At 50.6% G+C, this 27729-nt stretch overlaps 1 protein-coding gene across 1 annotated transcript in view; it reads right to left on the bottom strand.

The window, feature by feature from the left end:
* Positions 1 to 27729, bottom strand: part of LARGE1 (LARGE xylosyl- and glucuronyltransferase 1) — a 619553-nt gene that overhangs the window by 43355 nt on the left and 548469 nt on the right. Inside the window, exons 10-11 of the mRNA XM_004700723.2 lie at positions 21707 to 21862; positions 1872 to 2035 (exon numbers count right to left, since the gene is read on the bottom strand). Coding sequence (XP_004700780.2) covers positions 1872 to 2035; positions 21707 to 21862 — 320 coding nt within the window. The remainder of the gene's footprint in view (positions 1 to 1871; positions 2036 to 21706; positions 21863 to 27729) is intronic.

The raw sequence follows: 27729 nt of genomic DNA, 5'->3' as shown, positions 1-27729 counted from the left end.
CCCTTCAATTAATCCCACTTGTGTTTATCGGCCAGGCTGGCACAATAAACTATCTCAGAAGGAAAGTAAAAGGAAATAGAGGAAAGAACTAGGAGACAAAAGACATTTATAGATGTATAAACATAGGCATGTACATATGTAAATGTATTTATATATAAAAATAGGGATATAGGTCTATGCACATATATTTATAGGTTAAGTATTAAGGTAGCAGACAGACACTGGGCCTCTACTCAAGTCCTCCCTCAATGCAAGAACACTTTGTTCTAATAACCTGGTACTCTGTGTTGCTCAACTTCCCAACACGATGGCTGAAGTCAAAATGGGTGCATAAGCAAATGTGGTGAAGAAAGCTGATGGTACCTGGCTATTACAAGATATAGCATCTTGGGTCTTAAAGGCTTGAAAATAAACAAATGGCCATCTAGCAGGGAATCAACAAAGCCCACATGGAAGAAGCACACCAACCCATGTGATCCCAAGGTGCCGATGGGATTAGTTATCAGGCATCAGAAGACCCCCAAACCCATCTGTAGACAATTGGACATCTCACAGAATGGTCACAAGGAAGGGACAAGCCAGCCATGGTGCAGCATAGTACCAACAAAACATACAACATTCCTATAGTTCGTTAATGATTCCCGCCCCCCCCCACACACACACACACTACCATGACTCCAGTTCTATCTGACAAATTTGGATAAATCGGAGCATGTACACTGCTATAGATAAGAGTTCTCAACACACAGAATCCAGGACAGATAAATCCCTCAGGACCAATATTGAGAATGGTGATACCATGAGGGTAGGGGGAAAGGTGGGGGGGAAAAGGGGAGAAAGGAGGAACTGATCAATGTACAACCCCCCTGGGGGAGGGAATGAACAATAGAAATGTGGCTGAAGGAAGACAGCAATGGTGTAAAATATGAAAATAAAAATAATTTATAAATAATCAAGGGTTCATGAGAATGGGAATGTGGAGGAGGGAGGGAAAAAGGAGCTGATACCAAGGACTCAAGTAGAAAGACAATGTTTTGGAAATGATGATGGCAGCACATGTACTGCTTGATACAATTGATGTATAGATTGTTATAAGAGCTGCAAGAGCCCCCAATCAATGATTTATTTCAAAGAAATTTTGAGAAAGAGTTTTGTCTCGGAAATACACAGGGGCCATCCTATCCTGCCCTACAGGGTCACTAAGAGTTGGCATGGACTTGGTAGCAGTGAGTTTTCATGGCTCAGAGCCCCTTCCTTCATATGGTTGTCCCATTCCCAGTGACCCACGCCTAGCGCTAGCTGGCATTTATTGAGCACTTATTATGTGCCAGGTACTGTCCCCAGCACTTGTCAGGCACTGACTCATTTACTCCCTAACACCACCCTTGACGTCCCATCCACACATGCCCACAGCTGCTCCCGGGGCAGAATGCAACAGGGAAGCTCACTCCCTCACCTGGGGGACTGAGGTGGAAGGACATGCAGGAAGCCGGGGCTAAGGCAGCCACGGGGAGCCACGAGTCAGTGAAAGAGAAGAAGATCCTCAGAGAGATGCAATGACAGCAGTGGGGGCAACAACGGGCCCAAACCAAACAATAACGAGGACAGTGCAGGACCGGGCAGGGTTGTGGTCGGCTGCGCCTAGGGTCACTTTTGAGCTGGAACTCATTCCGTGGCCCTCACAACGACGATGACACTGAAAACCACGGGCAGTCGTTTCTCTTGGTGGCTGAGGTTTCCGGCGGCCTGTTTCCCTCCAATACACCCCCGCCCCCCACGCTTCACCTTCCAGCCTCGATCGGCCCGGTCTGTGAGGCTGGTCCTCTTGCTTCCCAGTGAGAGCAGTGGGGAGGGCCCCCCCGCTGCCTGACCTGTCCATGGAGAGCTGGGCGACCAGGGTGACGTCCGTGTTGTCCGCCGCGGGCTCATACTCGTAGTGCAGGAAGTACAGGTGGGTCCGGTGGACGGTGAAACGCTCCCGACGGAACTCGTAGCACAGGTCATCCTCGTCCAGCTCCGACAGCTGCTTCTGGAGCTGAGAGAGAGGGGAGGTGGGGCATGAGAACGGGGAGGTGAGTGAGAGGGGGTGCGAGGGGCCCAGGAGCCCGTCCACAGGGCCCTGGCCACCCTGGAGGTCATCACTGATTGGCACGCCATCTCTGGGCAATCTCTGGGTAGTCACACCGTTCATTGCACATTGAAATACAGATTTCACGTGGCAGTGAGGGAGGGCACGGTGCCCATCACCCGAGAAGCGAGCCCCCGGTCCCTGAGAACAATGGCAGAGGCTTTGCTGACCAACCCTCGTTATGACAAAGAAAAAGTGCTTTCGGAGGCAACGTGGACAAGCAACTCCATCACACAGGAGGGCCAGTCAGGGGCAGGGAGGGGTGTGTGCATGGGAGGAGCCATCACTGGGTGGGGCACCACCTCTGTGGACCATGTGCATCTCTCTCCCTTGAGTTACAGGTTTTGGTTTGCAAGCCAGCCCTGGAAAGATGGTACCCACAGCTGCTCACGGAAAGGCTGGCATTTCAGACCCATCAGCAGGCAACTCCGTGGAAGAACAGATGCAACGGTCGGCTCCTATTCAGATTACAGCCTAGCAACCCCCTGAGGGTTGCACACAAGACCACCACTGAAAAAACCAAAGCTGACACCTACACAACAATGCCTCTCTCTCCTTTCATGTCATCTGAATTTAAGTAGTGCGCCGGCCAGTACCCTGCTCTATTCTAACTCTGCCCATCTGACTTCCTTAACCTGCTTGAGGAAGCCTCTCCACTCACTCAGCTTCTCTGCTTCCTTTCCCCAAAGTGGAAACAGATGGGGCTACCTGTGAATAGGAAACTAAGGGTTTTGGATTGGGGTCCTGTGTGGGTACACTGTATCCCCATTTCAGGGCCAAACGGCCCTCTAACAAGGCAAGGCGCTCTGACACCCTGTCTTACAGATGAAGGCACTGAGCCCGAAGAAGTGAAATGACGTGGTGACAAAGGACCCTTTGTAGACAGAGAGCAGGCCTGTGGGTGGAATGGGAAGAGGCGGGAGAGAAGCTTCTGGGGTGCTAAAACAAAACCAAACAAACTCACCGCCTTCGGGTTGATTCTGTCTTTGGGCAACCCCACAGGAGAGGGTAGAACTGCCCCCGTGGGTTTCCCAGCCTGCAGATCTGTATGGGAGGAGAAAGCCTCATCTTTCATCCAAGGAATGGCCCGTGGTTTTGAACTTCTGACCTTGCAGTTAGCAGGCCAATGTGGAACTTATGAGGCCATCAGGGATGGGAATGTTCCATTTCATGATTTGGGGGCAAAGGAGCCCGTATGTGCCGGGCTGTGAACCACAAGATCAGCAGTTTGAAACCACCACCTGCTCTGTGGGAGAAAGGCCAGTCTTTCTGCTCACATAGAGTTACGGTCTTGGAAACCCCTAAGGGCAGTTCTGCCCTGTCCTACAGCGTCCCTACAAGTTGGAATTGACTCGCCAGCAGTGAGTTTGTTTTAAACATGCTGTATGCACTGTCACGTGCTCTTACAATGGGTGGAGGACTCATTCCATGTACATTATATTTCAGTATTCTCAACTTCCCTCCTTGGTATACCACGATGACTTTTCAGTTGCTGTGATGTTGGAAACTATACTTCTGGTATTTCAAATGCCAGCAGCGGCGGGCAGGTTTCCATAGTGACTTCAAACTAAGACTAGGAAGAAAGGCTTGGTGATCTACTTCAAAGAAATTAAAGTAACTTAATTGGCCAGTGACAATGATAGGGATGGATGACTTTGGAGCACTGTCAGATAGACGGTTGGAAGATGAGCCGCTCGGGTTGAAGTTCACTCCAACTCTGACCGGGAAGAGGGGACGCCATGCAATGGCGCAATGACCACAGATGAGTCACCCAATGTCACACAGGTGCTCCCAGTACTCTTTGGTTCCATCAGCCTTGCCCTTCCAGTGGTGCCATCGTGCTGGAAAGAGATCACCATTTACCTGGCTGGAGGTGCATACCTGGCAGAAAGCAGGAGGGCATTTTCTCAAGAAGGCATTTCTGTTTTTAAAAAATCTCCAAACCAAGAGTGCAATAATCAACAAGAAAAACAACAACAACAACAACAACAACAACAACACCCCCACATGACCTTGCTTCTGTAGAACTACGCATCCATTCAGACCTTTGCCTCAATCGCAGTGGTTCTCAACCTTCCTAATGCTGTGACCCTTTGATACAGTTCTTTATGTGGTGGTGACCCCCAACCATAAAATTATTTTCATTGCTACTTCATCACTGTCATTTTGCTACTGTTGAGAAGCACTGCATTAAACTATGGCTCTGTTTCTCAACCCCTGAGTAGACACAATTGTATTCTTTGCCCCAGTTCTTCATCAATCCCCATATCCTTATCCCAAGGTACACAATTTTGCAGTCACCCTTATTGAAGAGGCAGAGTCTGCCTCCCTGTCCCTGGAACCTGGGCAGCCGTATGGTCTGTTTTGACCAATAGAATGCCAGGGAAATAATGTCATGTCCCTCTGAAAGCTTGGCCTCCAGTGGATTGCTACATTTCTTGACCCTCTACCAATACCATCAGAAGATTCCTAGGCTGGGCTGCTGGGGTGGGCTGAGGCCCCCACTCCCCCTGCCCCTGCACTGTACCAGCCAGAAGCCAGGTGCTTGCAGTCACGTGCAGGATTTTAACTCTGAGTGTCCAGTAGCCATTGCTTTCTGCAGGCCTCTGAGGGTTGGTGGGTTTTGAGGTAACCGAGGCTGATGTTGTTGTGATGGGTGTTTACTCAAGAGTGACACCACTGTTTACAAAGTCGAATTGCCTCATAGTGCTGTCTAGGCCATAGTTGCTTCCCCCAACAGTTTTATTGGCATATAATTAGAATATGGAATTCAAAAGTCTAATCACATGAAGAAGAATTGTACAATCATCACCACTTTCTTGTACTCATCCTTATTAGGTCCCCATTTCCCCTTCACACCCCCTGCCATGCCTGCAAAGAACCATGAATCCAGTTACTGTCTCTATAGACTTACCTATCCTGGATTTCATATATAGAAAACCATTAAACAAACTAACTAAACAAGAATTAAAAAGCAAAACAGGTAAAAACCTCAATGGAAAAGAAAGCAGAAAATATGAGAAGCTAGACTGAATCTCAGTGTGACATAAGGGAGATCACATGCCAAGCTGTAAATTTTAACCTGACTGCATCTGCCCTCATTCACTTTCCAATTCCTGGCCCACTGTCAGAGGGGATTCACTTGGGGCTTAATCCATGTATATTCCGCCACTCCTCCACTTAAAAATTTTTTTAAAAAACTGAACAGCTTTAAGATGAGTCAAATGGGAGATAAAATGAAAAGATAGTACATTTTGGCTTAACTAGGTCTGCCATAATCAACTGTGCAATTGTCTCTGTCCGAGAACGGATTTATTCACATCCCTGAACTATGATGGGAGGGGATTCCTTGGAGGCTTAATCCACATGTGGATACTGCAAATAGATTTCACACCAGGTGTTCAGTTTAAGCTCTGATGCCATTCCCTCCTGTAGATTTGGATTACATTATTTACAATCCTTGGAGCACGCAGGCTGGTGTGCTTCTCCCCTGTGGACTTAGTAGATGCCTCTCTTAGCACCATCACAACTTAGTGGGCTGCTTGTTTGAAAACAAGCCTTTAAGACACAAGACACTACTCTTTATGACAGGTGGGCACCATCTAGTTTCTTCACTACACTTTGCTATAGCACCCATAAATAACTTCAGTGAACTCTTCATGAGGGTGAGCATCAAGCAGGGCCATGTCAGAAGAACTAATCGTTCTTAGATTGGAGCTAGAATTAAGAACAAGCCCCAAATTCATTCATGGTTTCTATATGTCTATATTCCATAGATGGAATCCATCCATCGATGGTTTCTATATGTCTCTGGTCTACTTTAGAGACATCATTGTCATTTTATGTTAGAGAACATTATCACTCAGCCCTCCAAAATCCATGTATTGTAGGCATGATTCTTGTAAGCGTGATTCTATTTGGACATAGAGTTTTCTCTGTTATGTTCATTAGATCATACCAGTAGGGTGGGTTCTACAGTTAATCACTTCTGGGTAGGTGTCAAGTGAGGACTGTCTAAGATCCACGGAATGGCAATAAATGCTGAGGCTCTTGACGAGGGAGGGCCGATAACGTGGAGGCCCGCGGGCTTGGATGTTCAGCCTTCAGGCCGTGAGACAACACACTTCTGTTTGGGAAAGCTGCCCATGTGTGGCCTTGATGTTCCAGCAGCTCAAGGTCACTGAGACCAGGCCAGAGAACAAACATTCATGGCAAAAGCAGGGATTTGTTTTTGTTTTTCGTGGGACCGAGGGCGTGGCTTCCAGTTCCACAAGGAGAGGAGAGTGCTTGAGGAGGGGTGTGTGTGTGTAGGCATCTGTGTGTGAGAGGGTGAGTATGTGGGGCCGTGTGTGTGGAGAGCAAAGGTCTTTCTTAGAGGAGGCTTCAACAAGTTTCTCTTCATCAGGTGGAAAGACAAGTCAACGTCCAGAACAGGAGCGACCCGTGTGTGTGGGGGGGCTTCTCATCTTCCCCCCAGTACTCCCCCCTACCCTCACACATGAGTCAGGGAAACATGGCATTCCCAGGTGTTATAAACTGAACGGTGGGCCTTCCCCCCACACCCAAATCCATGTCGGAGTCCTGTTGCCTATCCCTGTGCATGTGAGCCTATTTGGAAAGAGGGGCTTTGCTATGTGAATGAGGCCACAGCAGTGTCCAGAATGGCATCACTTCTGAGTGACATAAAAGGCAGCACAGGTGAGGAGACGAGTCAGCAGGAACGGGTTCAGGGAGGAGACAGACGGCCTTTGGACATTGCCCAGGAGTGGTGGATCAACACAGGGGCAACTGAAGCTAAAGGACATAAGGACCTTCCTCTGGAGTCCCCAGAGAGAACAGTCCCTGATCCTGGCACCCTGCATTTGGTTAACTCCTCCTGAACTTCAAGAAAATAAATTCCTGTTTTCTAAGTTCCCCATGTGTGGAGTTTCTGTTGGAACAGCACTAGATTACAAAGACACAGCGTCAATGGCTCCAGGAGCCATCCTCTAAAAAGCATCCATACAGCGGGCTCTTAAAGGCAGGGGCTATATCCCGTTCATCTTTGAATCCCCTGAACCAAGACTATCAAGGCAGAGCATCCTATAGGCTCAACAAGTCTCAATTGAGTGCACTTGGGGTAGGCACAGGCACTGGGGAATGCTTTCTGAACAACCCAAGCATGGCCCGCCCCAGTAAGAAGGGTCTACCAGTGGTCCGGGGAGGAAAGTAGCCTGTATGTAACGTTCATCAAACCAACAGTGCGTGTCATTCACATTCCAAACTCACCTGTGGCCATCAGGTCTAGGGAGTATTTATACTTAACCGCTGTGGTGCCAGCAGACTTTTCCGACTTTAACTCTTGGCCAATCAGATGGCGCAGTGAAGTGAAATTGCTTGGTGTGGCTCGACTCTCCACAGCGCAGGCAAATCAGGTGTGGAGGACTCTCTAACTTGGGACTGGACAGGTTTGCTACTGGCCAGGTATAAAAGTGAGCCATCTCAGAAGTAGGAACACAGGCAATACCTTGACCACCAGAAAGAAGAGCCCCAGCTGAGCAAGTACTAAAGCCCTACCTGAAGTGGTGGAGGCATCGGACGTACCAGAGGCACCAGAAGCTGCAGCGCCGAGACCACGAGACAGAGCAGAGGAGCAGCACTGAAACCGTGAGACCACACACCAGCTCACGGAGCAAAGGAAGTTGATTTCCTTTGTGAGGAGGCTGGCTTGTTGAGTGGGGTACCCTTTGAGCATTTATCAGCACTACAGGGTCTTTGTAATACTTGCCTGGAGTGGGCAGAAGCCGAGGGACTTTGTGGTTAAGAGGCTGAGGGCCATACCTACCAGCATGGCTCAGAAAAGGCATTGCTGCCAACACAGGACTGCGGCCTACAGTTGACCTGTGGTAATCTGTTAACTTCCCTAGTAACTCTCCTCCCATAATCAGGGGCGTTGTCTAAGTTCTGTGTGGCCACGGAACCCAGCCAAGAAGTAGGGCGCCTTGGGAGGGATGGTTAATGTCAGACTAGGGTGAAGAAAGATGGAGGGTGGAGGCATGTCTGGTCTCTGTCTTGTGGCCATCAGCCTTAGGCTGGTGTGGAGTCCGATATGGACTTCCCCCGTGGGTGGCCAATGGCGGTCAGACGTAGTCCCCACGTCATCTTCCTCAGATGCCATTGAGGGCACTTTCCATATTCTGGGCCAGCACCCTAATTCCCATGGTGAGTGCCCTCAAGTGCCAGAAGAACCAGAGAATCTGCCTGGAAAGAAGTCCAGCCAGAAGGCTCCTTCGAGGCAAGGATGGGAGACTGTGTCTCACATACTTTGGCCATGTCAGGAGAGACCAGTCCCTGGAGAAGGACATCATGCTTGGGAAAGCAGAGACCGTGAAAAGGAGGAAGGCCCTCAGGGAGATGGATTGACGCAGTGCTGCCACAAGGGGCTCAAACAGAACACATGTCAGGACGGGGCAGGACCAGGCGGGGTTTCACTCTGTTGTACACAGGACCACCCTGAGTGGGAACAGACCAACGGCACCTTACAACAGCACCCTCACCGGGTGGTCTGTCCTTGCATTCAGCTCCTATGAACTAAGCACCTGCTCAGAGTCAGGGGCCGAGTGAGAGGTTCTGGTTTGACGTCTCATCGATGTAAACCTCCCAGCGATCCTCTGGTGTGGGGCATTAGCTTTGGAAACCGAGGCTCAGAACAATTCGGTATAAGGGCCTCATTTGGCTGGCATGGAGCAGCGTCTGGACTGAGAAGTGTGTGGATTCAAGCCGGGGACATCTTCAGCATACAATTACCTCTCTCCCCTCATTCACTACCACCCCCCTTCCCCCACCCAGGGATGGATGTGAGAGGAGCCAATAAAATGGTTAAGGATACAATGTTCCACGAACATAACAATATATGCCCAATACATCTCAAGACAGCAATCCCTGACAGAGAGAACGGATTGAAGGCGGCCCATTACCATGACTCCTCCGAGTGGTGGATTTGCAGGGTGACTCCTATTTGCTGCCTTATACTTTCTTGTAGTTAACTAATCCCTCTGCAATTCTCCTCAAATGAGCTAATGCATGCAAGTGCTTTTGTAAACTGTGAAGTGCTACATAAATCTGAGCGATGTCATCCCACTTACATTATGAGCCTTCTCAAATTCCCATCTTGGAGTGCTGACTTGCTGACTGTGTGCTGGATGCCATCTCAGGGGGCAGGGGATGGGGCGAGGGCTCTCAGCTTCAGCATCGCCAACCAACCAGCCAACCAACCAACCAACCAACCAACCAACCAACCAACCAACCAACCAACTAACCAACCAACCAGCATCCTTCCATCTCACCCGGGGTCTGGGGAATTTCTCCAGGGAGGCCCTGGCTCCAAGGGAGAGGGCCTCTTTAACAGGTCCGAAGGCTACCGCACGGCACTCCCGGCCACTGGGGGAGCAGAGGGCTCCTGCCAAGTCAGTCCCAGAAACTAAAGAAGGATTTTTCCGGAGATAAAACGCATCTGCTAAATTGCTTCTTTGGGCAGCCAGCTGAGGCACTGGGAGAGTTGGGCTCCTAGGGAAATAGGCCTTCGAGCGGTTTTCATTCATTGCTTTGCATCCTAGAGGACAGTGGCCTGGGTTGACCTCTGCGCTGCCAGCGATGACTGCTGGTCACGGCTGCTGGTTCAGAGGGGCTGGGAGCCTGGGAGCGTCTCTGTGCTCGGGGATTTCTATCTCCAGTGAACAGAGCCCCAGAGGGAGATGAGGGAAATTGGAAACGGAGGCCAGGTCTCTCCACCACTAGCTCTCTGGACGACCTTGAGCAAGTCATTTCTCTCAAGACGCGGGGAGAGTTTGGACTTTGAAACAGCGGGAACGCAATCCCCACAAGGTGACCTGGTTCTCAAACTTGCACCCTGCCATCCTCCTGGCCACCCTTCTCTCTCTCTCCCCGACCCCCCTGTGGTTCTATCTCTTCCTCTCTCCCTCTCTGAGGCTTTCCCTTTCTCTCCCTCTCTCTGTGGGTCTACATCTCTCTCTCCACACCCTCTCATCCTTCCCTCTCTGTGGTTCAGTTCTGTTTGTGCCATGATTCCAGGGAAGGGGTCCTGGTGGTCTAATGGGCTACAAGTTAGGCTGTTAACTGCAAGGTCAGTGGTCTCCCTATCTCCCTCTGTCTCTCTTATCCTAGCCAGAAGAGTCTGGTGCTAGGTTGGAAGTCACAAGTTCAAGGGACATTGTCCTGGAGGCTTTCAAACAGGCAGACACCAGCTAGGAGGTCGAGAGGTCAACACAACACTCCAACCTTCTGACCTGCTCCCCACAGATTTGACGCTGGCTCCCCACTACCCCATCAAGGAGCCCTGGTAGGTGCTAACCACAGGCAGCTCCGTGGGAGAAAGTTGAGGCTTTCTGCTCCCACCAAGAGCGACGGACTGGGAACCTCGCAGCCAGTTCTCCTCTGTGATGCTACAGGTCTGGAGTCAATTTCACGGCAGGGAGTGGGGTCTGGGTTTGGAAGGGCACTGGTTCCTCCCCCATCTGCTGCCTTGGCGCCGTGACTACACACATCTGATGAGGAAACTAAGACTCAAGGGCAGTGCCCTTTGTGTTTCAGTTTGAGAGGTTTATATCCATATTTCGTTTGCTCCTCCCTCACACCTGCAGGAGAGAGGCCGGGCTGCTCCGAGCATCCTCTGCTGCCCATTGAGGATGTGGGACCCTGCAGGTGTACGCCAAGAACCCGGGACTCTTGCTCCTGTCTCCTGGAGCCTCAGCCCCATGAAGCTCTCAGTCTCACAACGACCCTATAGTACAGGGCAGAACGGCCCCTTTGAGTTTCCCAGACTGACTCTTTACAGGAGTCGAAAGCCCCATCTTTCTCCCACATAGTAGCTGGTGGTTTCAAACCGCTGACTCTGAAGTTAGCAGCCCATCATGTCACCACGACTCCATCAGGGCTCTTTTCCATGAAGCAGTGCACTTTTATTAAATCTTCCAGGTTATAATTACACCACACAGACAGGTAGGGAATGATTACTAGCTCCCGGCTTGCCCGCTGTGTGTATGAATCAACAGCGTCCCAGGAAGCAAAGGCAGCTCTGATGAAGGAGGTCAAACCCTGGGCCGCTTCCATTCTTTCTCAGGAGAAGAGAGGGTTCTGATCAGTTCAGCCCTGACCTGGGCTCCGAGGAGAGGGAAGACAAAGGCAGTCTCCTCCCTTCTCAGCACCAAGGTGTCCCCTGCACGCTGCATGGCAGAGTTGTGAGTTGCAAGTGAACTGGCTCAGCCTCAAGGTGACTTTCAGTATAACGGAATGAAACACTGCTGTCCTGTGCTGACACTGCCCTTGGGTACAATGAATAGGCCAAGTGCTGTATGAGAATGGAGAAGGGACCCCTGGTTTATGCATTTAAAGAATTGATGTCACCGCCAGGCAGCAACTGTAGTTCTCGGCCACCCTCACTCCCTCCCTCACCGTCTTCCGACCATAGCGACTCTGTAGGCCAGGGGAGAACTGTCACGTTGGGTTCCGAAGGTATAAATCTTGATGGGAGAACACTGTCTCCTCTTTCTCACTCTAAGTAGCCAGTGGTTTCAAACCACTGGCCTTGCAGTTAGCAGCCTAACTTGTAGCCCATTACACCACCAGGACCCCTTCCCTGGAATCATGGCACAAACAGAACTGAATTTGCGTGTTAAAGGCTAGGTACTCAGGGGCTCTGATGGCGTAGTGGGTTACACATTGAGCTCCTGACCACGAAGTCAGTGGTTCGAATCCACCAGTGACCCTTTGGGAACAAGATGAGGCTATCTGTTCTTATAAAGATTTAAAGTCCTGGAAACCCAAAGGGAATCGTTCTGTGTTGTCCTTAAGGTTACCATATTGGAATTGACTCAACAGTAGTGGGTTTGGTGGGGGCTATGTGCTAAAGAGTTTAGGTGGCGCAGGGCTTTGAGTTCCTGGCTGGTCACTGGAAGGTCAGTGGTTTGAGCCCACCAGCCACTTGACAGGAGAAAGAAGAGGATGTCAACTTCCATAAAGATTACAGCCTTGGAAACTCTATGGGCTGGTCCTGGACTGTCCTGGAGGGTCGTTATAAGTGGGAATCAACAGCAGTGGGTCTGGCTTTGGGACCACGTGCTGTGTTATCCTAAGCTTCTGCCTTCTCGGGGCTTATTCAGTCCTCATATACCCGGATCTACCGGGAGGGGCGGGGGGCAAGCACTGTACCCATTTTACAGATGAGGAAATGGAGCCACAGAAGCTTCAGTAAACTACCCGAGATCTGGCAGCTAGTGGTGCTAGGATTTTAGGCCCTTCCCTCCAAAGCAGTTTGACCTACAGCACCAGGGCAGGAGCTCTGCTCCTAGTTAAAAGAAATCAAACCAGAAGGTCAGGAAGGAGGCAGTGGCTACAGAGGCACAACATGGCCCAGGACAGACTGGCTTGGCAGGTTTAGGCACAGGATGCCCAGAGGTTGAGATTGAACTGAAAGAGCAGGCAGAGTAGAAGGGCACACGTGCGGCCCAGCTGTATCCATCTCTGAGCCTCACAGAGTACCAATGCCCTTATTCTTCTCTCTTCATCCCCTCCCCTGGCCTCTTGGGTCAGACCTATGACCCAGCAGGCCTCTGGAGCCTCACATGGCTGCCCCAGGGAAGCCTGCCCTCTGAAGGCTCTAGGCCCCATCCACCCTGGGCTCTATGGCCCACCATGTGCTGGGAGACTGGGTAGTACGCAGCTCACCCGTAAGAGTATTAATGAATCCTGGCTTTTCCTCTGGGGCTTCTCGGAGGTACAGCTGTTTCCACAGAGCCATCTGTTACTTGGCACTGCCGCAGAGAGCGACGCCCTAAAGAGGCTCTAGAATCAGTTTATATGTGTCTTATTTTTAACTTCTCATTGAGCCACGGTGACGCTGTTGTCATTCCCGCTCAGTGGGCTCAGCATCAGGGAGCGTGGCCCGCAGGCAACCCACAGCTCTCAGGGCACAAGGAACCTCAATTTGGAAGACCTCGCCTTCAGAGAGGAGGGGGGCTTTCGGAGTCATTGGAAGGGGGAAGGTGCCCAGTCCAGCTCTGGTTGGCACTCTGTAATAACTTCCCACAGGTGCATGGCTCTCTGCACACTTTGACCCCATCATCCTGGCAAATGGCCTACCTGGTGCAAACAGGTGCCGCTCCATCGGTTCCAACGCCTGGTGCCCCCAGAGCTGGGCTGCACCGCAGTTTTAATGGCTGAGGTTTGGGTTGTAAACTGAGAGGCTAAACTTGAACTTACAACTCTCGGGTGAGCTGCCAAGAGTGTTAACCATTTGCCTCCCCCTGGGAGGATTCCCTAATGGCCCAGGGTGGACTGATTTACTGCGCATTTCACAGGTGAGGAAATGCAGGCTTGTGAGAGGGGTGAGTTATGCTGTGAGTCATGGATCTAGCTCTTGGGCCAGGTTTTTAGTTCCAAGTATGAGGATCTTTCTGGCACATCACAGATGCGTCAAAGAAGGGGCTTGTTAAGAGTTCATGTGTCCAACAAAATTTATTGAGCCCAGGACAGTGCCAGGCAATCAAATACACATGAAGCAGGTAAAAATCCCTGCACTCATAGATTTTACATTCTAGTGGGGGGAGACACAATCAATAAATTAAGTATATCCACGGGGGATAAGTGCTCGGGAGACAATGAAAGGTGAGGACCCTAGAGAGCAGGTCATAGGTTGAACTGTGTCCCCTCCAAATTATGTGTCAACTTGGCCTGGCCAGGAGTTTCAGTATTAGGTAATCACCTGCCATTGTTGGGACCTGATGCAATTGTCCTCTGTGTTGTAAATCCTCGCTGCTGTCTCAAACAGGTTTCGAGACAGTGGCATGGACAACGCAGGAACTACAGGATTAGATTGTGTCTTCAGTCAATCTCTCTTGAGATATAAAAGGCATTTAAAAAGTCAGCGGAGAGAGCAAATGTATTTTTATTATTTTATAGTCAACCTTAGTATTTCTTTTTTTTTTAAAATCATTTTATTAGGGGCTCATACAACTCTTATCACAATCCACACATATATCCATTGTGTAAAGCACATTTGTACATTCATTGCCCTCATCATTCTCAAAAAATTTGCTCTCGAAATGTTTTGAGAATGAGGGCAGTGAATATACAAATACGCTTTACACAATGGATGGATGTATGGATTGTGATAAGAGTTGTCTGAGCCCCTAATAAAATGATTTAAAAACAAAAAGCCAGCAGAGATCGGAAGGAGCTGGGAGTACAATTTGGATCCAGGGTCCCTGTGCTGAGAACCTCCTAGATCCAGTAGAAAATTGATGCCAAGATACATGGAGATCTCCAGGGGATGGTGGGCCCACAGATGTCTGACGGAGATAAAAATTTCCCTCCTAAACTATGAGCTGATGAGTGAAAAGTCTCCCCTTAGAGCTGTCACCCTGACTGCCAGCTTCCTACACTGTAAGAAAACATTATCTGATTGTTAAAGCCTTGTGTGTATGGAAGCTAACTGCAAAGGCAGAGACTAAAAGGGGAGGGTCCAGATGTAGCCATTTCAGAAAGGGAAGTGCTTTAAATAGTTGTAGAAAGATCACTGAACTAAATCAGGGGCTTAAGACCAGCGCCCTCACTGCCACCAATCTGCTGCATGATGTTGCTTTCCTGAATCTGTCCTTCCTCTTCTCTAAAGTGGAGATGCTAATATCTAGCTTAGGAAGCAGTGGTGGCTCCGTGGTAGAATTCTTGCCTTCCAGGTACAAGATTCGGGTTCAATTCCTAGCCAGTGCATCTCATGTGCAGCCATGACCCATCTGTCCATGGAGGCCCGTGAGTTGGTATGATGCAGGACAGGTTTCATGGAGCTTCCGAACTGAGATGGACAGCACAGCAAAGCCTAGCAATCCCATTCTGAAAAGCAAACAAAAGCCCTCTGGACCACAGCAGCCTGACCAAAGGGGGAGCAGAGACCTAGGCTATGTTTTATTCTGTTGTGACTGGGTGCCTCCACGACTTGGGGAGAGGCTCAACACCACTGAACCGCCCCCAGGAACTACCTTGCAGGGCTAAGAGAGAGATGATCAAAGTCGAATAGCTGAGCGAATTGCTAAATAGTGATCATGATGTTAATTCCAAATATACAGTTACTTCCACTTAGGAAGCATGACCCTGGGGGCTGTTGCTTCAGGGTTGGAAGACTCTGGTTTTACTCTTGACCCATTTAGGAGTTGGGTGACTCAGAGCAAGTAACTCAGCCTTTAGGAGCTTTGGTTCCCTTTATCGGTGACATGTGACTCATAATGTCCCCCTCCCATGGTTATGCTGTAGATTAAAGTTGTATTTCTTTTTCTCTACAGGGCACTTCCAATTCCCAGGAGCTAGAAGAGAGCCGAGCATGGTCTTGGACCAGACAAAGCACTGAGCTAATGCAGAAGGAAGGAGAATGCTAGAAAGCCTAGTACAGGGATGGTCGTCAGCTTCCCTGGGACCTTAATGGTTGTCTAAAGTGCTGTCTTAGAGAGGAGCTTGGAGATGTGCCAGGTGCAAAGAGTGTGGCCATCGATTTGTGATGTCTGCTGTGGATGAGGGTAAGAAAGCGATAAAAGGTATCAATGTGTAGACACTGGCAGTTGCCCTTATACTATTAATGCTAAAACTCATCACTAACCAGCCACTCCCCTCGTTTTTCTTTTTCTTTCTTGTTTTACATTTTCTGGATGTTTGAAATGCTGTACATTTTCACTCATTACATGGTAATAGCTAACTCTTTTACCATCAGTCTTTCTGTCTTAAATGTCATTGGTCTTTAGAGGGCAGCCAGGGGAAGGATGAACAGGGAGGGGAGCCCAGAAAGGGTTGTTGTGAAGCTGATGAGCTGACAGTGACAGCTGTCAGACAGGAAAGTGCAGACTGAGCAGCTAACAGAGCAGGGCCTTTTCCTGACAGTATGCCCAGCGGCTTCTCTCCTCTGGCCCATCCCTGCCCCCTCCAGCCCACCCAGTGCAGCCTTCACCATCAAAAAACGATACACCGAGTTTAATAGACTCTGGTTACCCAAGGGAGGACCTCCACTTTAATATGAGGCCTGGCCAGATCGGTGAACACATACGTTTTTGAATGATTTTTGCCTTTAAAAAGGTAAGCTTCCTTTGTATGGAAAATCCCCTTCATTGTTACCCAGGGCACTCTGGGTAATGAAGCCTCTCTCTACAAATGCAAGAGGCGCATGTAACACTCTGCTTGGAAACCTGAGTGTCTTGGTTGGAGGAAGGTCAGTGGTTTGAATCCACCAGCCGCTCCCTGGGAGAAAGAAGACACTTTCTCCTCCAGGAAAGAGCTACAGCCGAGGAAGCCCCCCTCTGGCCGATTGGGTTGTCAGGAGTCAGAATTGATTCAATGGTGTGAGTTTGTTTTCTGAGTGCCCTTTGTTCCTGCAGCAGACGAATGGCTTCCTTTCAGGAGAGAAGGATGGACCTTAGCACAGGGAAGGAGGGGTTCGCATCTGGAGCTTTCCAACAGCGGCGCAAGTTGCCCTGGGAAGTACTGAGTGACCCATCCCTGGGAGGACTCCAGCAGGAGCGGCCATGGCTACGGCTGCCACAGAAGGACACCTGAGTAGGCACATGGGTGGAGAGGACCCGCGGTTATCTCACTGTGTTCTGCGGAGTCTCAGGGCATCTTGCATGTGCTCCAGGGACAGGGTTGCTGAACAGAGGGAGAAATGCTCAGATAGAGAGTTTTAGCTGTTACATCTACTCCACTCCGGTCATAGCGGATGCCTATGGCTCATGTGCAAGTGGAAGTTGGACAGTGAATAAGGGCAAAACTGAAGGAGAATGGGTGCATTTGAATGATGATCCAGGTGAAGCGTATTGAAAGTACCACGAACGGCCCAAAGAACAACTTCACCTGTCTTGGGAGAAGTACAGCCAGAATGCTCCTTAGAGGCAAGGACGGTGAGCCTTGGCCTCACATCCTTTGGACATGTTGTCAGGAAAGACCATCCCTGGCGAAGAATGTCATGTCTGGTAAAGTCGAGGGGCAGCAAGGGAGAGGAAGGCCCACAGCGGCTGCGACAATGACTCAAACAGAAGAACAATTGTGAGGACGGGCGGTGCATCCTGCTGTTGTGCAATGGGTTACTCTGAGTTGACCAATTCCACGATACCTAACAACGACAACAGTGAACTCAGGCTGCTGCATGGCCTAGACAGTTTGCTCTGGATTACCTACCTAAAGGTTGGGCGTTCAAGCCCACTCACTTGAGAAGCCTGGTGGTCGACTTCTGAAAGGATAAGAGCCAAGAAAACGCTGTGTTTTCCGATGGTCTTCGGCGACCCCTGGGAAAGGGTTGTTCGACCCCCAAAGGGGTCGCGACCCACAGGTTGAGAACCGCTACCCTGCAGGATATCCATGAGTCAGAGTCACCTTGATGGCCGTGGGCTTAGGTTTGGGGTTGTCAGATTGGTTAGGCCATGCCATATATGAAAAAATACAACCGCATGCCAATGAACTGTGTTCCTGGTGGCAAGCCCACCTTTTGTGACAACTCAACACCAGTAATCTAGGAGGCTCTGTGGCAAGGCGTCAATATCCTCATTTGTCAGCTGGTGACCCCCAAGCTCAGAGCATTCGAGCGACTTCTCTGAGGTGCTGTGTTGGTTCAATGGTGCTCTGGTGCCAGCCAGCTCATGCCCCTCACCACCACAGCACCGCCAGCACCTCCTCGCTGAAGAAATAATCAACACACCAAAATCGGCCTGGGCAGCCCTGCTGTAGGTCTCGCAATGCCCTCATCTGGATCTCAATTGCTTTCAAAAACACACTGCCATTCAGTCATTCTGACTCATAGCAACCCTGTAGGATAGGGTAGAACGGCCCCTGTGAGGTGCCAAGACTGGAGTAGAAAGCCCCATCTTTCTAACATTGAGCGGCTGGTGGTTTTGAATTTTTGATCTTACGGTTAGCAGCCCAGCATGTACCAATGACACCACCAAGGCGCCTATTGCTAGCTCGTCCCTAAATAGGCCATCCTTAGGTTCACCATCCCTGGTCTTTTTGGCTCATGCTGTTCCCTCTCTGCTCATGCTGTTCCTTGTTCAGGAACACTCACTCCTGCTCATTTATCCTTCAAACCTCTCCTGCTCCAGGAAGTCTTCCCAGAAGCCAGCTGCGATCACAGCACTCAGTTGGAGGCCTACATCCCTCCCCAGACAAGCCTGCCAGCCAGAACCTGCCCTGCCCTGCAGTGCTCTCCGCTGGGCTGCTGGCTTGTGCCTGGGAGTTATTTGCCATCTGGGATCTTGGGTCCAATGAAGAGCTTCCTTTTTCCTCCATGAGACTCCCCACCATCTGTGTACTCATCAGGGCCCTAATGCCCTGGTCCCACGGAGCTGGGAGCTTCTGCCTTTGGGCTGCTGCCCAGATGCTTCCCTTTCCATCGGCTTGCGTTTGCAGACAATACTGGACACGCTGTGCAAGACCAGGTGGTGGACCTCCCCCAAAGACGCGACTCCAGGAGTGCAGTATTTACAGACTCCTGCCCGGCCCCGGCCCCTGCTGGCCTACGTAGCCAGGGAACCTGGCTGTGGCTGGCCCTGGGGACTTGCTCCCCTTCTGAGCGCCACATAACCATGCGCTGGTGATGGAGTCTCTTCTGCCCTAGGGGAGATCCTGCACCGTGTGCCAGTGCTGCCACACCAGAAATACCACAAGTGCATGGCTCTCGTGAACAGCAATTTATTTGCTCACGGTTCAGGTGCTCTGGTTGCCCAGTGGTTAGGCACTCGTCCACCAACCGAAAGGCCAGTAGTCTGAATCCATCAGACACTCCCTGGGAGAAAGGTGAGGTGCCACTCTGTCTGTGGGGTCACTGACTCAGGAAAGGCACTGGGGGAGGAGGCGACAAGTGTGACTCCAGAGTGTGGCTCTGTAGGAAGACCCTTCTATGTCTGGCTCAGCTTCTACTGGCCGACAGCCTTTGGGGTCCTGGGTTTACAGCTCCATCTGCCTCGGGGAGAATCAGCCAGTGTCTGGCTTCTTGCATCTCTGCTCCCTTGAGTCGAGGCTGTGCCTTTACCACTCAGAAGTGGTTAGGTTCAGCAAACTTCTCATGAACGTAACAGATACAACCTTATCCCAAACAGAATGACACCCCCAGGTATAAGGCTCGGGACCCGGGTACATATTATGGAGGTTCACAATTCCATCCATCACAGAGCCTGACCATCATCCTTTGCCTGGGGTGTGAAGTCAACCTCCCAAACCCTGATAGGGTCTTACTACCGTACTGAGACCCCGTTCACACACACTGAATCACTGAATGATGCTCACAGGCTCAGGACCCCAGGACACAGTTTAAAGGGGAGACCATTCCCTCCATCATAGAACCCCATCAACACGTTTTTCCTGGGGTGCTTAGGCACAGCCTTCCAAGTGGTCCCCAGCCTCCATTCTTGTCCCTTGTCCCTCAAGTCTTGTCCCTGAGTGGTTTTGCTGGAATGTAGATCTGACTCTGATGAAGACCCTTGGGGGTGGGGATGAGGGTCCTCAGTGCTGGAGACGAGGTGCTCAGGGCACTGGAAGCAGGAAGTACGCAGCCCCCGAGATGAGCTGAAGGAAGGAGAGGAAGGCCGGTGTGGCTCAGGTGAAGAGGTTTGGGGCGGGGGTGGGGGCTGGGGTGATTTGGTGGCTGTGGGGGTGTGCTTAGAGGAGGCAGGCCAGGCAGTCCTCAGGGATGCAGGGGTGATGCATCAAGCGGCTCCTGGGAAGGGCCTGGGCCTGCTTTCAGTTCAGCCGAGGGTCTCATGTGGTGGCTGGCACCCCTGCGTGCTCATGAGTACTGCTTGTCCTCCAGTCCACCCTGAATGAGGGAGACCCCACAGGCGGCGGAGAAGCACAGGACCACTCCCAGCTCACTTAGCCTGGCGGGACGTTATAAAGGCCACAGCTTTTCCAGAGAGCTCAGTCATAGGATTGGAGATGCTGGCACAGGGGGTTAGAATATTTATAGCTCACATACTGCCCATGAGTAACCTGCATAATGTGTCCATTTTGAGCCATTTCCCCCTGGGAATGTACCCCCTCACAGCATCGGTTACCAGCAGACCTGGACCTCAGGGCAGGTACAGAAGGGACAGTCACAAGACAAAAGCACTTTGGCCACCGGACCAACTCGGAAGACATCTGAAATAGAGAGGTCTGATAAGCTTTATCTGGTCAAGCGTCATAACCATGCCCTAATGCATATTCATGAGCACTCCGAGGAAATCTATTACACATTCACACCCCCTCAGTCTACTTCCTGGTGTCTCTGATAAAACCGCAAGCCCCTTTTTCCCAGGAGCTGGCTGTGGTGACTCCAGTTCCAGCTTGCTCCTTGTTCCACCAACCACAGGACGGCTCCCCCTTCACGGTCACCCAGTCTTGTTCTGTGTTTCTCAGCCACTTGAAGGGAGAGCTGGGCCGGCCAACAATCTCCAGGCCTTTCTTCCGAGGCATCTCTGGGTGTTCTCAAACTGCCAACCTTGCTGGCATCAGCGGAGGCCACGAGCTGTCTGGACCAGCCAGGGGCTCTCACACATGGTCAGTGAGCAAGTGCATGCAGACAGGTAGCCACCGCTTGGGAAGAGAGGTCCCCCATGACCGCCTTCCTCTGAACCCCCACCTGAGGAGGCCAGGGTTAGGGAGAAGTCGATGAGCCATTTAGGAAGGGAGCCTCAGGCCGTTATGGGCATCTCAGACACAGAGGAGGAAGAGAGAGAATGGGGGGGGGCAGCAAGAAAACACTGTTCACTGTGCCTTTGGAGAACAGTGCCAAACGGGCACTCAAACCTCGATGATGATGACAAATACTGATTTGAGCAAAGAGAACTGAGGGAAAAACCCAAAGGATACGGAGTTTCTCAAAGCCTTAAGTACTTCCCAGAATCAACAAGATGTCAAGGGCTCAACAGCTGCCTTGCCTCCACTGCCAGTTGTAAAGAGCAAAACGTGGGAAGCCTGGGTCTGATTCCCAGGCCAATGCACCCCAAAGCACAGCACCGCCCAGTTGTCATGGGAGGCTTGCGTGTGTGTTGCTATGGTGACGAACAGCTTGCACCTGGGCTCCTAGGCTAGGATGGACTAGGAAGGAAGACGCGGCAGTCAACTTCCAGTAAACCTCCCATTGGCGCTTGAAAGCCTGATGGGTCACAGGGGTCCTGTTCCATTGTGCACAGGGTCACCCTGAACCAGGGGCCAACCTGACAGGAAGCATATTGACAAGGACAAGCCTTGACTGAGCCTACACTCCCATCAGCCTGGCCAAGGCCTGATGGAGCCCGATGGGCACGCACATCTCTTTGGGCTCCGCCTCGTGCATTGGCCACGGCGCACACCCCGGCTGTGGAAGGACACCTGCCCCCTGCCGCCTCACCCGTGACGTGGCTCCTTCTCTTTCCTCTGCTTGGAGACCCTCATGGAGACTCCCTCCGGCCTCACCCCTCTCCTCACAGCCATGGGCACCGAGTGGTTTGTGGCCACCCAGGGCAGGGCAGCCCGGGTAGAGTGGAGGCCGTCGGTGGGCACACGGAGAAGGCCGGCCGAGCCTGCTCGAGCACTTACGTTTTCACTGTTGACGTCCGCCTCGCTGGGGCAGCCAAAGAGCTCCCGCCTCAGCAGGTTGCCGTCGTACTCCAAGAAGGTCAGGTAGAGGTTGCGGAAAAACTCCACGTGCTTGTTCTTCACCCGAAGCTTCTTGGGGGAGTTCCAGTGAATGACCTGGAGGGGTGACAGGGGGAGACAGTCAGGTGTGGAGGGGGACCCAGCCTAGGGAAGGGGCACTGGGCTGAGCATTGTATGAGCGCTCGCCTATGGTCATTCAATGCTTCCTGATGCCACTGGGAGCAGTGGGCTCACAGCAACACCCACTCCAGCGGGCATGCCTGCATGTGCCTGCCATGCCTTCTACCAGCGGTCCAGTCCTGCCTTGGTCCTGGGGGGCCGCTGAACCCTCGTCTCTGAGTGCTTCAGTTTCCTCATCTGTGAAATGGGAATAGTAACCACTCTGTTACTACACCAGCGTCTCTCCCCTCCAAGCTTGTTCTTCCATGCCACGGCTGGGATTCTGCCAGCTTCCTTTCTGTTCCTGGCAAGGCGCTGTGGACAGGAGGCATGCAAGGGACCTGGGGGATTGACCTGGCCCTCCCGGTCCCCTTTGCTGGTCTTGTCAGCATGCCCTCCTTCTGTCCCTGCAGCAGCCCTTCCTTCCTTCAACAGCAACGGCATCCAGGCTAGGATCCTCAGTGGGGCTGTTTGCTCTTCGCTACCAGCTGAGAGGATATCTGACAGTGTAGTGGTTACCCATTTGGCTGCTACCGGCAAGGTTAGCAGTTCAAAACCACCAGCTTCTGCTTAGAAGAAAGATGGGGTTTTCTGCTCCCGTGAAGGATTACATTCTTGGAAAGCCACAGGGAAGTTCTACCCTGTCCTATAGAGTTATTATCCATTCGATGGCAGTGAGTTTTGGGAGATGGGTAGGTTGGGGTTTGACAACTGTTACCATGTGGCTCCGTTAGCTTGGGTGCTAATGAAAGATTGGAGGTTTGAGTTCACCTAGAGGCACCTTGGAGGAAAGGCCTGGTGATCCACTTTTGAAAAAATGAAGGCCTGACTGGGCACAGTTCGACCCTTGTGTCACCACGAATCAATGGCCACGGACTTACTGCTCCTAGTGAGCCTGAGGTCATGTGTGTAGGAGATTGGAGCTTCGGGCTGCAAGCCTACTAGTCAGATTCCAGCCTTCAGGACAGTCACACTGCCTCTGAGAAGGATCGCTGGTGTTTGTTTCAGTCAGAAAAGAGATGACCAGAGGACGGACGGGCCAGTCAGGTGGGCTTCTCGCAGCACTGGGACAAAGCTGGGTCTTGAACGATAATGAGGACCTGCGTGCTGTCTTCATGAAGTTTTAATACTCAATGAGTTCTAGTTTACTGCTCTGAGTTCTAATAGCCATTGCAATGGATACACAGAACCCACAGACAAAAGGCATGATTAAAGGGTTTATTTATTAATTTTTAATTAAAAGATCATTTTATTGGGAGCTCTTACAGCTCTTATAACAATCCATACATCAATTTTATCAAGCATATTTGTACACATGTTGCCATCATTGTTTTCTAGACATTTATTTTCTATTTGAGCCCTTGGTATCAGCTCCTCTTTTCCCCCTCTACCCCCACCCGCATGACTCCTTGATAAATTATAAATTATTATTATTTTCATATCTTATACTGACTGCTGGCTCCCTCCCCCGACAGTTTCTGTTGTTCATCTCCCTGGAGAGGGGTGTGTGGTTATGTGATGATCATTGAGATTGGTTCCCCCTTCCTCCGCTCCCCTCCCCACCTTCCCCCTGCTCTTCTGGTATCACTACTCCCATTCCTGTTCCTGGATTCCGTGTGTCATGAGCCCTTATCTCTGATCTGTACCTGCACACATGCTCTGGTCTAGCCTGTAGAGAAAGGCAGGACTGGGGTCACAACAGTGGGGGGGTGAGGAAGCCATCTAGCTCAGAAGCAACAAAGCCCACATGGAAGAAGCACACCAGACTGTGCGATCACGAGGTGTCAAAGGGATCAGGTATCAGGCATCATAAGAACAAAAATTCATGTCATAGTGAATGAAGGGGGGAGTGCAAAGTGCAGACCCAAAGCCCATTTGTAGGCCACTGGACATCCCCTTACAGAAGGATCTCAGGGAGGAGACGCGCCAGTCAGGGTGCGATTGTACCAATGATGAAACATACAACTTTCCTCTAGCTCCTAAATGCTTCCTCCTCCCCCACTATCATGATCCCAATTTTACCTTACAAATCTGGCTAGACCAGAGGATATACACTGGTATAGATAGGAACTGGAAGCATAGGGAATCCAGGGCAGATGATCCCTTCAGGACCAGTGGTGTGAGCGGTGATACTGGGAGGGTGGAGGGAGGGTGGGTTGGAAAGGGTTCATGAGGGGGAACCGATTACAAGGATCTACATGTGATCTCCTCCCTGGGGGACGACAACAGAAAAGTGGGTGAAGGGAGATGTCGGACAGGGCAAGATATAACAAAATAATAATTTATAAATTATCAAGGGTTCATGAGGGAGTGGGGAGGGGGGAGGGAGGGGAAAAAGGAGGAACTGATGCCAGGGGCTTAAGTGGAGAGCAAATGTTTTGAGAATGATGAGGGTAATGAATGTACAATTGATGCATGTATGGATTGTGATAAGAGTTGTATGAGCCCCTAATAAAATGATTAAACCAGAGGAATATTGTGTGTTTCTTCAGTGCTATACTGTACCCTGTATCCTTGTGACCCTTCTGTGAGGTGATAGCCCATTGTCTACAGGTCTACAGATAGGTTTTGGGTCTCTGCTCTGACCCCCCTCATTCTTAAGAATATGTTTTGTTTGTTTGTTTGTTGTCTTCAGATGCCTATTACCTAGTCCCATTGACACCTCATGATCACACAGGCTGGTGTGCTTTTTCCATGTGGATTTGTTGCTTCTCAGCTAGCTAGCCACTTGTTTAACTTCAAGGCTTTAAGATCCCAGATGCTATATATTTTGATAGCCGGGCACCATCCACTTTCTTCACCACATTTGCTTATGCATCCATTTTGTCTTCAGTGATTGTGGCATGAGGGTGAGCATCACAGAATTCCACTTTAATAGAACAAAGTGTTCTTGCATTGAGAGAGGGTATGAGCAGAGGCCTGAAGTCCATCCACTACCTCAGTGTATTGCCATATAAATGTATGTACCTAGGCCAATACCTCTATTTTTATGAATTAATGTATTCACATGTACACACCTTTGTTTATACCTCTAGCTATAGTTTTGCTTCCTAGATCATTCCTCTGTTTCAAATAAAGGGTTTATTAAGGAAGTTAACAGGTTGCAATGGTAGTGAATAATGATCAGGATAGATGTTTATAGGGACATGTTATGTGGGAAACAGAAAGATTTCCCCCAATGTGTTACTTAGAACATTGCTTGCAGCTAATGGTAAAAATTATTTCCCTTGAGGTAATCAGCTGCCAGACTGCTTTCTAGCTCAACTAAAGGGTGGACCTGCTCCCTGCTGCTGGGGACAATGGGCTACTTCTCCCTGAGGTGATCATTAGCTTGGTTCCTGTAGGTGGGGTTTACACCCTACTGATAATGGTTCTTATGGAAATCCAGAGAACAAATCAAACCTGCTTGGGATATCCAAAGTTAAGCTGCCATCCTGAACCTAGGATCTGCCCATCTTGTCACATGTATACAGCCCAATCCCTCCTCTTCCTATTGCATGTATATCCCTAGATTGTCTCCCTCTCATTGCTGCATAACCCACAGTACAACCCCTTCCTATGAAGTATGTCTTTACCTGTAATTAGTGGGCTTGCACACCCCCAAAGGTATATAGGCCTGAGTTAGCAACAGAGGCTCTCTCTCTGCTCCTCCCTTGACCTCTCATCAGCTCCCTCTCCTCCCCTGTTCCCTTTCCCCTTGTCCTCCTTCCCTTCCTCTTCTCTCCACGTGGACCACCAAGTGGGGCTGAGGTGAGCATGCTACCATGAAATGTGTCTGACTCCATTATTTCAATATCTCTTTTATCTTTTATGCTCTCGATGACTTTAATATAATATTTATGTCTCAACCGTACACTTGTGCCTATCAAACCCATGATTAGTGGTGGGGGGCTGGCACCCCACGACACCCACAATGCTACAAAGGTCTGTCAGGTCTGCTAATAAATGCCCAAAGGGACATCCCACTCCACAGTAATCCTTAACAAGAGGCATTCAGCTCAAGTTCTGTGGGGCAGCAAACCCAAGTCCTTGAATTAAGTGCCTGGTAGCACCCCACTCCAATAAGCCTCAGCCCAAAGACACTCCGCTCTACTTCTGAGGGTCAACAAGCCCAGCTTTCCCAATTAAGTGCCCAGAGGCACCCACTCTGCAAGTCAGCCTCCTGCACAAAAGCACTCCGCTTTAATTGCTCTGTGGGTTGGGAAGTCCATCCCTTTGTTCCATGCTCTGGCTTCTGGTTCTGCTGCTGCTCCTTTGTTGGTATAGCTCTTTTCTGGATCCAGGAGGTTCACTGTGCAGGGATCTCAGGTCCAGAGGACATGCTCTACCCCTGAGTCTTGCTGGTAATAAGATTCCCCCTCCTGCTTCTCAGAGGGCTGATTTTATACACAGAAGGATGGTATTCCTCCCAGGTGAACCCTATCAGTATCTTTCCCGCTCTTACCAGATCCATGAAAGAAAAGGTCGTTTGGTGGGAATTAGAGACTGGCTAGAAGATCCACATTCAATTGTTCACTGCCCTTGCAGCATGGACAGAGAGTGAAGGGGAGAGAGGAGTGTCCCAACTGGGGTATAGGGGTGGAACTCACAGGGTCTTTAGAAGAACAGAGCTGGGGGAGAATCCCAAGAGGGGCTTCCAAGTAACAGTGGTTCCAGCCTCCATGTGACAATTACATAATCTGTCAACTGGCAAAGAGGTGGAGTCTAGTCTGTCAATCAGGTCACAGCCAGTGAGGCTTCTGTGTGGGGATGGTCTTCTCCTGAGGATTCTGGGAACTCCTGTCTTCCTCCCTGGAGGCAGGACACAGACATCCTGAGAGACATTCCTGTTGACAAGCCACATGGATCTACACTGTCACAGCCAAAGCCCTGGAGCTGGAGAAGCCATGTGGAAACCCATGCCAGCATTTAGATGCTTCCACCACCACTGAATCCACAAGATTTTCCACCCACTGGCCTGTGATCTTCCTGCATTCAGCATCATTGCATGTGTTGCGTGAGTCTGAAGAGGAATTTACAGATTGGTATTGGACATATGAGCTCATGTTGGACTTATTGACTTGATCTGAACTGGGCTGGGATATTTTCTTAATATACTAATTACTCTTGCTATAAAGTTCTCTCTTACACATATATGAGTGTCAATGAATTTGTTTCTCTAGTCAACCTTGTCTGACACACTCCCCAAGGCCATACTTCGCATGCTAGCTAGTGGTGGGCACCAGGTATACCCAGGTCTTCTCCACAGTGGCCTCAGTGAGATACCTGTAGTAGGAAAGGGGACCCAGGAACTGCAGGCCCAGCTTTACTGAACCAGGCAATGGGCGCCGTGCTGGCTCCTCCTGTGCTGAGTGTTCTCAATTCAAGTGCCCCACCCTTCGTGGATCAGGCTCTCCATCTTTCATAGCACAGACTCTTCATCTTCCGTGGTTTAGGCTCTGTCCTCTGTGGCACAGGCTCTCCATCTCCCGTGGCGCAGGCTCTCCATTCTCTGTGCCTCATGACCTCCATCCTCGTGGCTCAGGATCTCCATACTCTGTGACTCAGGCTCTCCCCCCTCTGTGGCGCAGGCTCTCCATCCTTGTGGCTCAGGCTCTCCGTCATCCATGGCTCAGGCTCTCCCCTCTCTGTGGCACAGGCTCTCCATCCTCTGTAGCACAGGCTCTCTGTCCTCCATGGCTCAGGCTCTCTTCCCTCTGTGGCGCAGGCTCTCCATCCTTGTGGCTCAGGCTCTCCGTCATCCATGGCTCAGGCTCTCCCCCCTCTGTGGCTCAGGCTTTCCGTCATCCATGGCTCAGGCTCTC

Source organism: Echinops telfairi, unplaced genomic scaffold (assembly GCF_000313985.2).
Source record: "Echinops telfairi isolate 266 unplaced genomic scaffold, ASM31398v2 ScPeMD7_2;HRSCAF=8, whole genome shotgun sequence".
Classification (NCBI taxonomy): Eukaryota; Metazoa; Chordata; class Mammalia; order Afrosoricida; family Tenrecidae; genus Echinops; species Echinops telfairi.
This window is presented reverse-complemented; position numbering and strand designations above follow the sequence as displayed.